Source organism: Barbus barbus (genome assembly GCF_936440315.1).
Source record: "Barbus barbus genome assembly, chromosome: 49".
In the NCBI taxonomy this organism is placed as follows: domain Eukaryota; kingdom Metazoa; phylum Chordata; class Actinopteri; order Cypriniformes; family Cyprinidae; genus Barbus; species Barbus barbus.
Genome location: NC_136727.1, coordinates 199,917 through 217,818, shown reverse-complemented (window position 1 = coordinate 217,818; position 17,902 = coordinate 199,917). Strand labels below are relative to the sequence as shown.

The 17,902-nt window shown below is 38.1% G+C and overlaps 2 protein-coding genes across 8 annotated transcripts in view; both read left to right on the top strand.

The window, feature by feature from the left end:
* The first annotated feature begins 5,500 nt into the window (after positions 1-5,500).
* On the top strand, positions 5,501-16,545 carry LOC306867431 (filamin-binding LIM protein 1-like). 3 transcript variants are annotated; one of them, XM_079413080.1, is made up of 9 exons: positions 5,501-5,751; positions 5,876-6,053; positions 6,972-7,121; positions 9,130-9,242; positions 9,687-9,759; positions 10,233-10,402; positions 12,151-12,329; positions 13,532-13,652; positions 14,537-16,545. In XM_079413080.1, the coding sequence occupies exons 3-9, from the start codon at positions 6,986-6,988 to the stop codon at positions 14,636-14,638; spliced, it is 894 nt and encodes a 297-aa protein (XP_079269206.1). In that variant the 5' UTR covers positions 5,501-5,751; positions 5,876-6,053; positions 6,972-6,985; the 3' UTR covers positions 14,639-16,545. The 3 variants fall into 3 exon arrangements, with proteins under 3 accessions (XP_079269206.1, XP_079269205.1, XP_079269207.1); XM_079413079.1 differs by having other exon boundaries at positions 5,654-5,751; positions 9,127-9,242; positions 14,537-16,158; XM_079413081.1 differs by lacking the exon at positions 5,501-5,751 and having other exon boundaries at positions 5,871-6,053; positions 9,127-9,242; positions 14,537-16,158.
* A 171-nt stretch (positions 16,546-16,716) lies between these two features.
* The window catches only part of LOC306867888 (msx2-interacting protein-like), a 32,132-nt gene continuing 30,946 nt past the window's right edge, over positions 16,717-17,902 (top strand). For 4 of the 5 annotated variants that reach the window (XM_079413821.1, XM_079413819.1, XM_079413820.1 and 1 more), the window contains exon 1: positions 16,727-16,924. In XM_079413821.1, the coding sequence (XP_079269947.1) occupies positions 16,842-16,924 (83 nt within the window). In that variant the 5' untranslated portion in view covers positions 16,727-16,841. Of the gene's footprint in view, positions 16,925-17,902 lie in introns of all 5 variants that reach the window. The other variant, XM_079413818.1, reaches the window with a different exon arrangement.

Genomic DNA, 17,902 nt, shown 5'->3' with positions numbered 1-17,902 from the left:
AGCGTACAGAGCGTTCACACCAGATGCGACTTGCGCGAATAAATCACACTATTCCGGCGCGTGAACATTTTGAGTTTACTGCTTCATTTGCGCTGAAATTCGCTTCATAATCAGTATGACATCATCATGACGTGTCAATTGGCTTGTTTGAGATGATCAAAATCTGCGCAGAACCGATCACCGGTGATCAGCGCGAGATGCATGCCGGTTAGAAATGTGTCCGAGTGCGGTCCGCCTTGCTCTGATGTCATGCTGACGTATGTCAAAAATCTCTCGCGAGCGCAAGGCGCACGTGTCGGATTCTGCAGTCGAGCGCAGTTGCTCTCCACCGACTGCGCTGATCAAAAGCATCATGGGAAACGACTTGCTGACGACACAGCTTAATGCTCATTGGCTGCGAATGTCATCTGATATTAGGCTTGTTTGAGATGCGCCTTGCCTCGCCTGTAATATAGTCGAGAGTAGGCGGCTGCAGTGAGGGGAGGAGTGAAAAAGTGCAGGCAAGCCGGACACTTCCTGAATCTCGTTGTGTCGTTGGACTGCAAGCGTCAGCAATGGAAGAGATCGCGTTCGCGTTCTTTATCGCACTTTGTGGATGCCTTTTATAATCAAAGCCATAATGAGAAATGAGGAGCACACAGATGCTGCACTAAATTTACACTGTTATCCCTAATTATGGGTTAAACATTTCAGAGTGGGATATGGCACAGCTGATTAACCTAATTATGTGTATCCTACTTAAGGGACAGTTTACCCCCCCCAAAAAAAATATTTGGGTGAACTATACCTTTTTTACATGAAACATATTCCATATAAATATATTACACAATTGTTTGTCACCTTAATGTAAATTTGAATTTCATGTTTAATGATTAGGAAAAGTGTGTACAGCAAATTATTATTCAAAATTAATATGAAACAAAAACACGTTTTAAATTAAGAAATTAGCATGCATGTGTGGCTTTGTTTACTGCACTCCTGAAATAAGACATACCCAGATAAAGATATCAGATAAAAACACACAAACATGAGGCCTAACTGCAAAACCGTCACATTAGATGTAGCTATGCATGCATGTATTGATGGATTGACTCATTTATTTAATGGAATAATGTTGTACAAAAATGTAAATGTACAAAATTAACACCAGCATACAATACATAAAGAGAAAATTACAACAAACAGGACTTCAAACCAAGAAAATAAAAATAAAAGGGCAAATAAATAAAGCACATGTCCTAATTACTAATAAATTACTATAGAAAAAGTTAATAGTATTAGGCTATAGGTAATGGACTTCTTAGGATTAAGGGGAAAAAATAGGCTTGTTTGAGATGAGCAAAATCTGCGCAGAACCGATCACCGGTGATCAGCGCGAGATGCATGCCGGTTAGAAACATACAGAATTACCACATTTTGCCATAAGTTAAATATATTAAGGTTCTGCAATATATAAATATATTGTGGAAACTTAATTTCCTGTAGAGCTGCTTTGCAACGATTTGTATCATAAAAAGCGTTATACAAATAAACTTGAATTCTGCTCAGGAGCGTTTATCGTCATAACGCACTGACGCTTGCACTGAAACTGACTCTTGAAATACAGTTGAAGAGGATCATGGGAAGGACCTCACTGGTGTGTCTTATTTCTGATATAACCCTGTAAAGACTCTTTGTATCTTTTAACTTGTAGTTTATTATTAAAGTGTTTATTAGTGTCACGAGTCCGGGCTCGGCAGTTCTTCCCGTCTCCTCTAGAGGTCACCCTCTCCCTTCCTCCCGGACTCATCTCACATAATAGCACACACCTGTACACTTCACACCTGTACACTTCACACTGCCAGCTGTTCTCCATTAGCCACAGACTATATAGTCTCCCCTCTCCCACCACTCTGCCTGGGTTCGTTAATTGTGATGTGTTGCAGTAATTGCATTCCTTGTGTTTTGCTCTGGTCTGGGATGCATGCACCGTGTTGCCGTCTGGTATCCCAGACCTTTTCTGTTTAGTTTTTTGCTGTGTTGGCTTTTTGTTTTTTTATTAAAAGCACCTTACCTGCATTTGGACCCTGACTCGTCTTTCCACGGCGCTCCTCGCAGCGTTCCGTGACAACTAGTGCTGCTTCAGAAAACAGATAACGACACACGAGACTTCAGTCCATGTCTGTTTTCTTGAGCTCATTTGTGAAATCAGGATACTGAAACGTTTTCATCAGCTGAACTAAATATTTAGTTCCCCTGAGAGTTTTTTACAATCACTAAGACACATTTCTCAATACTTAGGTCACTTTTTCAAAACTCTTCGTCACACAGCGAGCACAACATCAGTGTCTGTGGTTAAACTGGATCATTTATCACTGCTTTGGTACAAAATGCATTCATGACGACATCTGTCAAACTACATCAATTCTTATCTCATTCGACACAAACACCACCCAAACATGTTCTATTCGAGCTGATTTGCAGATTTTTACATACTGTTTTCAAAACTGTTAAACTTGAGTTTGAAACCTAGGACAGTACAATAATGAACAAGACAGAAATCTGCAACATTTCCACCGTAATATCATAGAAAATATTCTGAATGTAAAAAAATCAAATACTATCAAAGCAGTTGTAGCTGAACATCTTCACAAGTGTTAGTCTCTCACTTTCAGTACCATCTCTACAAAAGAGCAAAACTTGGGAATAATTATGGACTATGTAGCATACTGCAGTGAATTAGAAACAGATAATTACTTTGTTTATTTTTACAGGGACAATGCACAATTAAAAGTAATTGCACCAGAGTTAGCTAATAGCTAATTTACATCTGCTGTCCCTGGGCAGGTAAACAAATTAAATAACATACAATATTACATATGTACAAAATTAGTTTTGTAAAGAAATTTTACAGTGGAAAACAGTATAATGCTCCCTGTTAGTGTTTTTTAGGTTGTGTGTTATGAATGATAAAGTGTATTTGTTTGGTGAAAATAGTGTTATGAAAGAATGGCTTGATTTGAAGCATTAACGAAGTGTTTTAGTGCATTTTGAATGTGAAATGAACTGCTGTGTGGTGATTCTGACTGAATCTCAGTGTTTTTGAGCGTCTCTCTGCAGTGTGTTCTCGAGTCCGCGTTCTCTCAGGATGATGAAGTTCAGTCTCTTCTTCTTTTCTAGTTTAATCAGCGTTCATCTCTTTCCCTTCCCCTTTAGCGACCTGCCTAGGGAGCGTACTCCAGATTCCCTCAGGAGAATGAACCACAGCCAGATAGCACATGTACGTCTGGAAGACGTCTGTTAAAGATCTCTTGATCTGGAAAGCATCTGCTGTCTGACAGACGTCTTTCAGATGTCAGCATACATTCTAAACCATAAACATCTTAAAGACATCTAATAGACGTCTATTTGACATCTAAAAGGAAACGTCCTATAGACGTATTGCAGATGAGCAAACATCCTAAAACATACGTCGTGCAGATGTAAATGCAGACATCAAATAGACATCTCCGAGATGTACGTGTGCTATCAGGGTAGTTTTACTACAAATAAAACCAAAATACCATGGTTACTATAGTTAAATCATGGTAACCACAAAGTAAGCATGGTTTCGCTACACTAACCATAGTTTAACCATAGTATTTTTAGTAAAACAAATGGCAATACGCCAGAAAACAACCCCCCCTTGGATAATACAATAAAACTGTGGTTAATTTCCATAAGGGTTCTTCAGAATTAGTATAGCGGATGAGTTCATCTATAACTACTTCTGCTTCTGTTCAGATTATAAGGGATATGAATTTTTGTGGTGTTTGTAATTTTACCTCAAAACGAGAAGCTGATCAGTATCTGACGCAGATAAACGCTAGTTAATCACTAACTAAACACAGTCAAACAGGTTAAACCTGTTACTCAGTGATGACAGATCATGATTCACAGCCTCATTGCTCATGTTCCTCACAGAGACGCAGTATTTGGACTCAGTTTGCTCTAATAAATGTGTGATTGTTTGTATAATGTAATATAAACAAGCGAATCGTGAGGGTTTGAATCAGATTTTCCTCTGGAGTCGTTCTGTGGGCGGAGCTTGTGTGCGGAGGATGATGTCACCATTGGACAGGATCCCTCCTGGGGCTGTGACGTCACCGATGCATTCCACAGCCCCTCCCCCTCTCCTTCCTCTGTTTTTCTTTCTTTAGCTCCTCCCCCCAGATTCTCTTGTGCTCTATCTGCTGATATAGAGTCTCATCTCGCTTCCACAGCTGTCTGCTGAAGAGCAGTGCATGCACATCATATAGTTTTGTAGTTAATTCATGAAGTTATATAGCTTTTCTTGCTCATATAGTTTGTATAATTAGTCATTTATTGAGTTTATTAGTTTGATTAGTTTAGATCATAGTTTAGTTTGTATAGTTTTGTTTAAATAGTTCATATAAGTTCATGGACTCTGCTTAGTTTATGCAATTGGTTTAATTCATATAGTTTGTATAGTTTATATATTAAGTCAAGTTTATTAGATTAGATTCAACTTTATTGTCACTGTGCAGAGTACAAGTACAGAGCCAATGACATGCAGTTAGCATCTAACCAGAAGTGCAAATAACAAAGTATATAAATACATATAAAAAATGTGTATATACAGTTTTGTGACATATAGTGCAAGTTATGAGATGGAGCGGGAGAGACTAGCTCAGTGCAAATGACTGGACATACAGCTTAGGTTGCAAGGAAATATAAACAGAAGGTGCATTATACAGTGAGGTATGTAAATAACATATGTTTATATATGACCAATGACCTTCACGGCATCCGGAGGTAGAAATGTGCAAAATATCAGAAATGTGCAAAATAACAGGAAGCAATAAGAACATTGTGAGTGAGGAGTGCAGACAGCTGAACAGTGCAGGTTTAACCCCTATGCAGCTTGGATTGGTAATACTGATCGTTTAATTCATGTATTGTATAGATTATGTAGTTTAAGGTTATATAGAGTCTACAGTTTATGTAGTTGTTTATGTGTTTACTTTATATAGATTATACCGGTTTTTTGTTTATATAGTTTGTATGTAGTTTGAAGTTTTTATAATTTGTTTAGATCATAGAGTTTATATTGTTTATATAATTTGTTAAATTCTTACAGTTGTATGTAATTTGTTTAGTTGATATGTGTCCCTGCAGCACAGAAGCAGTCATCAGTAACACAGGTATATCTGTAGCAATAGACAACAATACATTGTATGGATCACAATTATACATTTCTCTTTTATGACAAAAATCATTAGGATATTAAGATCATGTTCATGAAGATATTTAGTAAATTTCCTACCATAAATATATCAAAACTTCATTTTTGATTAGTAATATGCATTGCTAAGAACTTCATTTGAACAACTTTAAAGGAGATTTTCTCAATATTTTTGCTCCCTCAGATTCCAGATTTTCAGATAGTTGTATCTCAGCCAATGATGATGTGTGAATCTCAATTTCCAAGAAATGACCCTTATGACTGGTTTTGTGGTCCAGGGTCACATAGTTTAGTGTCTTCATATAGATTAGTTTGTGTAGCTTTTACAGTTTATGTAGTAAGTTTGTATAGTTGTTACAGCTCATGTAGTTGATGTAGTTCTCATTGAGCGTGTGAAGTCAGCGGGAGAGAGAGTGGAGTGGGGGATGGGAGAGAAAAGAGGGCAGACACTGAGGGAGGTAGAGAAAATAAGACTGACAGAACAATGAGAGAGAGAGAGACGGACAGAGCAGAGCTGAGGAAGGCAGGTACAGTCACATCCTGCTGTGTGTGTGTGTTCAAGTAACTGCATGCCTTTGTGTGTGTGTGTGTGTGTATTACTGTGCTTTGTCAGTCGGTAACTGTTTAACTCTTCACCTCTGCTGATCTGAGAGAGAGACAGGAGGGCGAGCGAGGGAGGAAAAGGCGTGGCCTGCTGCAGATACAGATCCTGACTGCTACAGCTCTCTCTCTCTCTCTCTCTCTCTCTCTCTCTCTCTGTCTCTCGGCCCGTGTTTGAGGGACTACAGATCTCCAGGAACGAGGAGCAAGAGTTCGTTCTGCGGATCAGGTACGTTTGAGCTCAGAGAGAAAGAAAAGAGACTGTGATTTCTCAACAGCAGGACAGAAAGTCAACATGTGTGTGGAGCTTCTGAAGTTCTGCTCTTCTGCTGATCTTCTGCTGATCTTCAGTTCATTTGTAATGCGCTGCTGAAGATCTTTCAGATGAAGAAGCATCTGACACACTCCGCACTTCTGTGTGTGTGTTCAGATTTATTATATATGTGGGAGAACGTTTCTGTAACGTATATTCAACCTAAAACAGCGTCACTCCACACATTCCTGAGTGAACTTGAGAGACCTGAGAAGACGTCAGGTTTAGACGTCAGGTTTAGACTCTGACACGCCTAGCAACACGTCTAAGACATTCCAATACAGTTCTTTAGCTATCTGTGACCCTGGAGCACACAGGCAGTCATAAGGGTCAATCTTTTGAAACTGAGATTATTCATTATCATTATATTGAAAATCTGGAATCTGAGGGAGCAAAAAAATCTAAATATTGAGAAAATCTCCTTTAAAGTTGTTCAAATGAAGTTCTTAGCAATGCATATTACTAATCAAAAATGAAGTTTTGATATATTTACGGTAGGAAATGTACTAAATATCTTCATGGAACATGATCTTAATATCCTGATGATTTTTGTCATAAAAGAGAAATGTATAATTTTGATCCATACAATGTATTGTTGGCTATTGCTACAGATATACCTGTGTTACTGATGACTGCTTTTGTGCTCCAGAGACACATATAGTTATTGTTTATTTACTTAATTTATTTAGTTGATCTCATCAATGTGCAAAAGCATCCAGTAACTCCGTGTAGAGTAAAGCAGATTTTAGCACCTATTTTTCAGTCTGAAATAGCGCCAGACGTTGCCTCAACGTTGCTTCAGCGTTAGCAGAAAGGTTTGTTGTGTTTCTCCAGTGTGTTCCAGCATCATGGCGTCCGCGACCCCTCAGAAGAGGATGGTGTCGTCGGTCTTCATCACTCTGACGTCTCCCTTCAGAGCGACAGTCACGCCGACGGCTCACGTCCACAGCGCCCCCTGCAGACGAGACACGCGCGCTCCAGACGGTACTCACATCACTTTTATTACAGAGCACTTCTCACAATACACGTGACGTCGAGCCATGATGTTAATGTTTAAAACCTCCTAACACATGGGTGATAAAATAGTTTACATTTGACTATATATACAACTTTATATATACAGCTGTGCAATAATATAGTTTGCATTTTGTTATATATCTAACTATCAAGGGCGTAGGTTTGCCTTTCACATTGGTGGGGACATAAACCCAACCCCCCAATTTTTTCTAAATTAATGTTTAACAGACAATTACACAATTTTGATTTTGTGAAGCATCGGCATCAGAGAGCTGGGTGTCTTTATCATGCATCACTCGATGTTAATATTAATCGAACTGGACCCAGGATGATTCTGAAAAACTCTGCTGTAGTAAAGGAACTTTCATGCACATCTGACTGAAATAAGAGCGTGCGGTTTATCTGCCAGTGTTGTTTTTATTATGTGGATATTTCAGCTACCAGTTCAGTTTGTACATTCAGTTGAACAGCATTCATTTAACACTGGTATGACCTTTCAGATGCGTCTGAAATTACAAAAAATATATACATATATTTAATTGTTTGATCCAAATTATTGCTAGGGACAGTTTGGTAGTGGATATTGGTAGGGACACCCCCTAATTCTGCTAACTATACTATGCATTACCTGTCAAAACATTTTTGAACAGTAAGATTTTTAATGATTTTTTCATTTATTCGATCCAAAATACAGAAAAACTGCAATATTGTGAAATATTTGTATTATTTCAAACAGCTGTTTTCTGTTTTCCCTACATGTCACTGCTGGTTATACTCTATAATTGTGTATGTGACGAATAAAAATCTTGAATCTTGAATATGTGTTAAAGTGTAATGTATTTCTGTGATCTGCAGCTGTATTTTCAGCATCATTTCTCCAGTCTTCAGTGTCACATGATCTTCAGAAATCATAATAATATACTGATTTACTGATCAACAAACATTTATTATTGTTATTATTTAAAACAGTTGGGTACATGTTTTTGATTCTTCGGTGAATAGAAAGATCTGAAATAAAAAGCTTTTGTAACATTATACACTATACCTTTCAAAAGCTTTGGAGTCAGAATTTTGTTTTGAGGAGGAAAGAAATGATGGAAATTAATACTTTTATTTAGCAAGGATGCTTTAAATTGATCAAAAGTGATGATAAATACATGTATAATGTTACAAAAGATTTCTGTTTCAGATAAATGCTGTTCTTCTGAACTTTCTATTCATCAAACAAACTGAAAATTATACTCAGCTGTGTTCAACATAATAATAATAATCAGAAATGTTTGTTGAGCAGTAAATCAGTATATTATTATGATTTCTGAAGATCATGTGACACTGAAGACTGGAGGAATGATGCTGAAAATACAGCTGCAGATCACAGAAATACATTACACTTTAACACATATTCACACAGAAAACAGCTGTTTTAAACTGGTATAATATTTCACATTTTTACAGTTTTTTTCTGTATTTAGGATCAAATAAATGCAGGCTTGATTTTCTTTAAAAATCTTACGGTTCAAAAACTTCAGACTGGTAGTGTATATCCAACTTTATATATAGGGTTGTGTGATTATATAGTTTATATTTGGCTATATATCCACCTATACTATATATTTAACTTTATATATAGGGTTGTGTGATTATATAGTTTATATTTGGCTATATATCCACCTATACTATATATCCAACTTTACATAAAGAGCTGGGTGACGATATAGTTTACACTTCGTTATATATCTAACTATACTATATATCCAATTTTGTATAAATATCTGGGTGATATTATATTTCCATTTAGCTATATATCCGGCTGTACTATATATTCAACTGCGTGTATAGAGCTGGGTGATAATATTGTAACATTTTGCGATGCTATAAACAATCACACAGATGAGATTTGTTATATATAACTGTATATATGACATATGTGTGTTAATCTTGAGGATTCACTCAGTGATTGTTGATCTTTCAGCAGCTGTGATCAGTGCTCCTCCTGCCCCCGATGACCTCCCTCTCCTGCCTCCTCCTCCTCGTGACCCCTGTGACCCCTGTGACCCTGAGCCCAGACCGTCGGCCGCCCCTGCACAGGTCTGTGTGTTTGTGTGAGTGTGTGTGTGTGTGTGTGTGTGTGTGAGAGAGTGTGTGTGTGTGTGTATAAGTGTGTGTGTGTGTGTAAGTGTGTGTGTATAAGTGTGTGTGTGTGTGTGTGTGAGTGTGTGTGTGTGTGTGTAAGTGTGTGTAAGTGTGTGTGTGTGTGTGTGTGTGTATGTGTGTATGTGTGAGTGTGTGTATGTGTGTATGTGTGAGTGTGTGTGTGTGTGTGTGTGTGTGAGTGTGTGTGTGTGTGTGTGTGTGTGTGTATGTGTGAGTGTGAGTGTGTGTATAAGTGAGTGTGTGTGTGCGTAAGTGTGAGTGTGTGTGTATGTGTGTATGTGTGAGTGTGTGTGTGTGTGTGTGTGTGTGTGTGTGTGTGTGTATGTGTGAGTGTGTGTGTGTGTGTGTGTGAATAACAGGCTGTTGTTCTTCTGTCAGGAGAGCACTGTGGGGAAAGCACTGCTTCGATCAGTGCCCTCTGCTGGAGGAGGCGAGAACAATCCGTCATCTGGTGAGAAACTTCGCCTTTACATTTACAAACACTGATAGCACACGTACATCTCAAAGTCTATTTGATGTCTGCATTTACATCTGAAAGACGTATTTTTAGGGTGTTTGCTCATCTGCAATACGTCTATAGGACGTTTCCTTTTAGATGTCAAATAGACGTCTATTAGATGTCTCTAAGATGTATATGGTTTAGAATGTGTGTAAAACTGAAGACGTCTGCCAGACGTTTGTAGACAGCAGATGCTCTCCAGATCAAGAGATCTTTAACAGACATCTTGCAGACGTACATGTGCTATCTGGGATAATGTTAATGTACATTTGATCAGATATAACTGCAGTACAAGGTTATGAGATGCATGATGTGAATGCTTGGCTGAAGACGTGTGTTTAATCTAGATTTAAACAGAGAGAGTGCACATGACAAACCCTGCAGGAGAAGAGTGTTTGACCTGGTTGTGTGTGTGTGTGTGTCAGATGTGTGTGGATTCTGTCGTAAGCTGGTGCCGCTGTCTGAACCCGCCATCGAGGCTCTGAACCGAACGTACCATGCGGTGTGCTTCCAGTGCCGGCAGTGCCACGCTCCGCTGGCCGCCAAGATCTACTACAACAAATCTGGCATCCCGCTGTGTGACGACTGCTACCAGGTACCGCCTTTACACAGCATTACATTTATTAATAATTGAAAATGAAGAATGGAGATGTTTACAGTTTTTTCGATTACTAAAACACTATAACCAGGCTTTTGAACAAAAATTTCAAAACCATAACGACATTTTTTAAAAAGCACACCCAACTATAAACACTATTCTCTGGTTTAACACATGAGTCAGATTTGGTGAACTGTTCCTGCTAAACTCTACACAAATCCTTCATTTCTCAGTGTTTACACCATGTGCTCATTTAGAAAGCATAGCATTCAATATAGTTCACTCAAGTCTGCACAGTTTGAGCTCAATTAGCACACAATTACCCAAGAGGCAACACTAGGAGTCTAAATCTATCACACACCAATCAGAGCCTTCGATGGATAGATAAAGGGACAAAGTCAGCTTACAGTTGTTCTCAGAGGCTTTGGTGCATCTCTCAGATCAGAAATGAAATCCTCAAAACTACTTGTTCAGCCTCCACATCATCGAGTCACTTGTGCACATCATAAAAGCAGTTTCTCATTCTTTTGAACAAGTTGCGATTGCTTTGGTACAGTCATGCAACGGATTATGTAGATTTCTCTGTGGTTTCCTACATCATCAGCTGCTATTGTCATGTTGCTCAGAATGTATTATATAGTTCTCTGTGCTATAGTCTTACCTCTCAAAACATCTGGTCATTAGTTCATCGTATAAGTCATTAAATGCAGAATGTTTGATCTAGTTGTCATAAACTGTCAAGCATATTTTCTACACATCTCTATTAGACTTTTACTGTAATAAATTTGGCATGAATTCTTCAAGTGAATCTTGACTTTCACGAATGAAGAGAATATAAATCAACCAATTATACATAAACCAGCTCTCTTAAATATCTCAAAGGTGCATCTCATGACCCTTCAGTTGGAAAGCATATATAGACAGAGGACAACACAAAAGATACAGATTCTGACGATGGATGAACATCCAGAAAACGATCAGGGACAACAGCCGAGAGGAAGAAGAGGAGTAAGGATGCATGGAAGTGTAGAGAGGAAGAGGAAGAGGAAGAAGAGGAGTAAGGATGCATGGAAGTGTACAGAGGAAGAGGAAGAAGAGGCCAAGGACAGAGCTGTATATCAGATCAAATACAAGGCATAGTTTCAAGAAATGTGTTTAAGCAATCGAGAAAAACTGTAATGGTAGAAAGACACATTATCTGCCATTTTTGCCTGCTCCCTGTCTTTCTCTTTGTGAGTGAGCGAAACTGAAAACTTGCCAAATAGTATCAGCTTTGCCTTTTCTACCGAACTTATCAAAGTTTCAGTTTCCGCGGCACTGAAATGAAAAGCTTGCCGGTTTTGTTTATCCATTGTTTACTTCATCAGCAGTTTGGCCTGTTGGTTGCTTGGCAACATTTCCTAACTGACCTTCTGACCTTTATTCTCAGTAATGTGAGAAGTCTAAATTGTGAGATAAAAAGACACAATTAGCTTTTTTATCCTGTGGTGAAAGTGGGCTTCTATATTTATTATAATTCTTTTGCACTTTAATCTGAAAGATTTGTGTACTTTATCCATTTTGTGTATTGCATTCTGTTATACTGCATTTACATTTTACATTTTGCATTTAAATATTATTTTTGTTATATAATTGTTATTATTATTAAATTTGTAACTAAGAGGGCAACACATACATTTCTGTAATTTAATTCAAAACCATGATAAAAGCTTTAACAGTGATTGTGGTATGAACTGTGTCCGCAGGCCAGTCTGGAGCCATGCTGGGCGTGCGGGGATGTCATCAAAGATCATGTGATCCGAGCGCTGGAGCGAGCCTATCACCCGCCCTGTTTCGTGTGCACGACCTGCAGACAGCCAATCGGAGAGCAGAGGTTTGCGCAGGGGGAAGTGGGCGAGGTCTACTGCCTTCAGGACTACTACAGGTACGAGACGTGAGCACCTTCCTTCAAAGCTATCTGCTCCTCAATAATGCTATCAAAACTTTAGCACAAAACATTATTTATTACGTTTTCTACGGAAGAGGACTAGGACCAAGCAATAATCTAAAAATAAAACCATCTCAAGATTAAAGTCATTATAATGCCACATTAAACTCGTTACATTTCAAGAAAAATGTCAAAATAAAATGTCGAGGATAAACTCATTAAATTTTGGGAAAAAAAGTCATGTTTCGAAAAAAACTCGTTAAATTTTGAGAAAAAAGTCCAAATAAAATGTTGAGGATAAACACACTCGTGCCATGTTGGACCGTGGCAAGCAGCATTTGCAATGGCATACGTCAGATTAATACTCGTGGATGTAGCATATGATGCAATCGACTAGGGTTTGATCTCACTCTTCTTCCTTTTTTCATCACGTATCACTTTGGAGAACTGAAAAATGAACATTAACTTGTAGGCTACAGTGAATTTTGTAAATGTTGTTCAGGAAACCTAACACTTCAGTTACTTCAAACAGGGCTGCAGCTTTTGAGTTCAGCCCAGAGTGAGAATTATTCAGGAATAATTGACAAGCCTGCGATTACTACCAGTCAAAAGTTTTGAACAGTAAGATTTTAACGAATTCTCTTCTGCTCAACATTTATTTGATCCAAAATACAACAAAATCAGTAATATTGTGAAATATTTTGACTGTCTCGCCTGGCCAGAGGAGAACGGAACATTGTTTTACTCTAAAGCTGCTTTGACACTATCTGCATTGTAAAAACAAATATATAAATAAAGGTGACTTGACTTAAATCACCGCCGAGTCTGTGGTTTGTATCGGAAACTTTCTCGAAACACAACGACTTTATTCTCGAAAACTGAACGAGTTTAATCTCACATTATAATGACTTTAATCTCGAGATGTTTTATCTGTTTATTATTGCCTGGATCTAATCCTCTTCCGTAGTTTTCAGTTGGATTTTCTTTAATGTTACTTTGTTTCAGAACGTTCAGTGAACATTCAAAAGTAACGTTCCCATAATGCTTGCAAAATGAAACAATGGAATGTTCCCTTAAACATTTAAAAAAAACAGAACATTCTAAAAACATTCAAAAATAACGTTCTTAGAACATATTGTGCTAGCTGAGTGAAAAGCTGCTGATGTTGAAGACGAGACTCTGCGTGTGTTTATCGGTAGGAAATACGCGCCGCAGTGTCGCGCATGCGGAGAGCTGATCATCCCGCGGGAAGACGGAACCGACAGCTTCACGGTGGAGTGTTTGGGTCACTCGTACCACGAGGACTGTTACCGCTGTGAGGTGTGTGTGTGCAGTATCATACTAGTCCAACTACACTGTAAAGAGAAATTCTGTCAAATTTACTGTAAAAAACAGCAGCTGTGGCTGCCAGAATTTTACCTGAACTGACATAATGCAATAAACATTAATTTAACAACATTAGATGTAACATACAACACTAACTGATAAGAAAAAAAATAAGCAAAAACATTGTTATTTCAACAAACAAAAATACATCAAATTTTAAATGTAACGCTGGGAATGTCAGTTTACAGTTATTCACTTCCAAAACAGTATTCTGCCGTAAAATTACATGTAATGTCCAATACAGTTTTTCACCGTATATAGTAGGGGAACTTACCGTTAACCATTTAACAGGTTTTTACCGTTAAATTCATTGTTTTTTACAGTGTAGTATGTACTTAGTTTATGATGCACAATATGTAGTGATTTTATACACTAATAAAAATCTGTAAAAATAGGGCACAATATTAGATTTTTAGGTTGCCTTTTTAAAATCTGGCTAGGGGCAACAGATGAAAATTAGCCATTGAGGCTAACTCTGGCTTATTTACAGTATTTTACTGTTGATTAAGGAGCATTGTCCCAGTTAGATAAATACAATTCAAACTCAATATACTGTATAAGGAATAGGAATTTTCCCATATTTATTTTTAACAGGTGTTTTACTATTTTGAATTTTACACTTCATTGCATTGTGTTTTAGGGTTAACAGAAATGTCTGTAAAATGAATGTGTAATGAGCTGCCAGTACTTTTTCTGTTATTTTAGGGATTTATTTTTTCACAGTGTATGCATGTAATAGCTCAGCAGCCGTTTTATTCACTAGCAGGTGATTTGCACGCCTGCGATCGATCGGTGAGCTGATGTTCTGTGTGTCTCAGGTGTGCAGTGTGCTTCTGTCTCCGGAGCCCAACGAGAGCGGCTGCCACCCGCTGGACGGGCAGATCCTGTGTAAACCGTGCCACGTGTCGCTGATGCACTGAACACACAAACCAATGTGACCATGATGACACACCGATTGTATTCCAAACTGCAGCATTGGGACCATTCATTCTTTCTTTTTATCATTCCACTGATTATATCCATGTATCCGACATATCAACTATAATGTGGTCTTTTGCACTCTTTCTCGTATTATGCACAAAAGCACCAAAGATATTTATCCAACAGCGGCGTATTCAGTGTTATTTCCAGCGTAATATCAACACACCCGTATCCGACGCAAATAAACTACTAATATATATGTCCTCTTGTGCTTGACTGCTTCAATTCGCTGATGGCACTGTGATATTTATTTTCCTAAATTGATATTACATAACCAGTTTTGGCGAGTAACTAGTTACATGTAACGGAATTACGTAATTTAGTAATGTAATTGTAATCTGTTACTGAGAAAAATGTGTTTTTTTAAATTACAGTTACTTATGAAAATGTTAACAAGGTTACAAATGAATATTTTCACAAACAGATTTGATTGATTTCTTTCATAAATTGCAGTGACTCTAAAATACGAGACCGCAGTGTTTCAGGAGTTTAGGAGACATGTTTATTCCATAACGGTTTTATTTTCTATTTGGGTTTGTGTTTATGCTTTTTTTGTTTTTTCAAGGCATTGTTAGAGGCCAGTGTTTCTTGTCATAACTACACAAAGATTTGATTTCAAAAAACAGTATCATAGCTATTAAACTATATCTTGTTATGGATTTAAATCTGTATTTGACCTCAGAACGATCTCAAAGTAAGTCTGATTTTATGGTGGCTGTGCTTTAAAATGAATGTTTTATTTTCATAATTCAAGTGATGAAGGATTTCAGAAGTCTACTGTGAGGTTAAACCTGTGCTTTAAATGCTTCAGAATGATTAACAGTTGAAAACATTCGTTAGAAATTTAGAAAAGTAATCAAATGTATTCAGTTACATAAAGTAATTGCACTTATAACATTTTAAATACGGTAACTTGTAATCTGTAACCGATTACATTTCCAGTGTTGGGCAGCAACTAGTTACTAGTTACAGTAATAATATTACTTTTTTGCAGTAAATAGTACTGTAACTAATTACTAATAAGATTTCAGTAATAATATTACAGTTATTTTCCATAAAACAGCTACTTAGTTACATTCGATGCCTCGAGTCCTACTGATTTAAACTCCAACAATCCAATAATTCCTAGATTCTTTTCATAATTTTCACAACACGTATGGAATATGAAAAAGCTTATATTCAGCGGATGGAAATATTGCATTAGATTGATTTTGTCCGGATCTGAACACGGCTTGCTCTCATTCCTCTGATCCTGATAGAAACTCTATACAATCTATACAATAACAGATCAATTATTGCTACAATTAGCTTCAAACATGACAAGATTACCCTGAAAAAAACCCAGTACAAACCATCACAGAAATTCTAATGGTTTCCACTACAAATACCATTACAAACATTACAAACCATCAGCTTTTAACCATTAAAACCATTAAAAATGGTTCTCTGAAATCACATGACAAAAATTGTAGTTAATAACGTAATCCATTACATTACAGGTGTTGACATGAGTTGCTTTTAGAATATTCCTTTAATGTTCCAGTTTTACGTTATAGTGCACAGATCGAGTAATGGCACGTCATTACGTCCCCACGCAACACCATCCAACATCCCCTTCAGAATGTCATGCATCAACATATAGTTCGTCTTCGTTATGATGCCATATTCAGTTTTGGGTGTTTCATTTTTAATTTTACGACAGCTTCAAGTGCAGATAATTATCAGTCATGCTATACATGCAAACAGACGACGGCGTTGCTCTTTTGTTTGCCGTCAAAGGTTGACCACTGCTGTGTTTATCCACAAAATGCCAGTAAATTATGAATAATTTATTGATTAAAGTGTGAATAATATGTAATCAATAGTCTTATTACTAGTATTTTAAAATGTAATTTACTCTAATTACAAGTATTTAATTTTCGGAATCTGATTACGTAATCAGCTCTGGTCTCTAGTGTTCTGACGTCACAGTGACGGCGGCGCGCAGGGTCGCGGTGCTCTCCGCGCGCTCCCGCTCGTGCACGCGCAGGGCCGCGAGATCTTCTTCCTCACGCGCGCTAGCAGCGGATTTTACCTCACGGTCGGAGGTTAAACGACGCGAAGGCGCATATATGTGCATGAACGGGACGCGAACGACGCAGGATGGTTCGGGAAACCAGACACCTCTGGGTGGGAAATTTACCCGAGCATGTTCGCGAGGAGAAGATAGTGGAGCATTTTAAACGGTGAGTTACACAAGAAGCGACGCGGCCTGGCGCGGACACAAACCGCCTCAGCGCGCGATGGCGGAAAACCAGCGACGAAACACCGACGAGAGCTGTTTAAAACACCGGAACGAGCCGCAGACGCGATTTATAATTCAAAAACAAAGCGAAACCGCCTCCGATCAGCTCGCTAACGCGATCAAGTCAAGCAGTTAGCTTGGCTAACGTTACTTCACTGCTGACTAGTTAAAGGTTCGCAGGTTAAAGTGTGGAATCGGTGCTGATTTGGACAGAAAACGTCCGTGTTTGGTTCGCGCCTCAGGAAAAGTCGCATAAATCGCGCCTTCATTCGGAGAACAGCGACTGTTTGTGTCTGTTAGCGGTTAGCTCGCTGCTAATGCGGAGCCGGTTTAAGTTAGCAGCAGGAACCGATTCCGTCCTAAGAAACAAACTTGATCGAGAATCTGCCGTTGCGTGTAACATAAGTCTGCTGTTTTTTCTGAAGTAAAACGAAGTTCTGGACTCCTATTTAAGTTGAGTGAACTGAATTAGAGTACTGTGGAAAAACCACTAAAGTGTTGTGAAATCGCTTTGAGATCGTAGTGTGAACGGGCTGCGGAGAGCGTCGATGTACATGGACAACATATTAACACGATTAAGACAATACTCTGATTAAGAATCTACTTGGTAAACAGAGTTTTGATTACTTTAATCCGGTTGAAGTCATACTTGAAGTACACACAAATCGAATTAAGACATGTAGAGTATTCTTATTTTAGCTGCATTATCGTAGTGCACTATAGACATGTACACACCTTAATCACATTTTGTGACAGCAAAAGAGCAACGCCGTCGTCTGTTTGCATGTATAGCATGACAGATAATTATCTGCACTTGAAGCTGTCGTAAAATTAAAAATGAAACACCCAAAACTGAATATGGCATCATAACAAAGACAAACTATATGTTGATGCATGAAATTCTGAAGGGGATGTTGGA

What these genes read in the sequence shown, in the direction of transcription:
- LOC306867431 (XM_079413079.1), top strand. Translation starts at nt 6,986, where the DNA reads ATGGCGTCCGCGACCCCTCAGAAGAGGATGGTGTCGTCGGTCTTCATC. An exon ending in TGTGTGACGACTGCTACCAG is followed by an intron (nt 10,403 to 12,150) that starts GTACCGCCTTTA and finishes CTGTGTCCGCAG; the next exon opens with GCCAGTCTGGAGCCATGCTG. An exon ending in AGGACTGTTACCGCTGTGAG is followed by an intron (nt 13,653 to 14,536) that starts GTGTGTGTGTGC and finishes TGTGTGTCTCAG; the next exon opens with GTGTGCAGTGTGCTTCTGTC.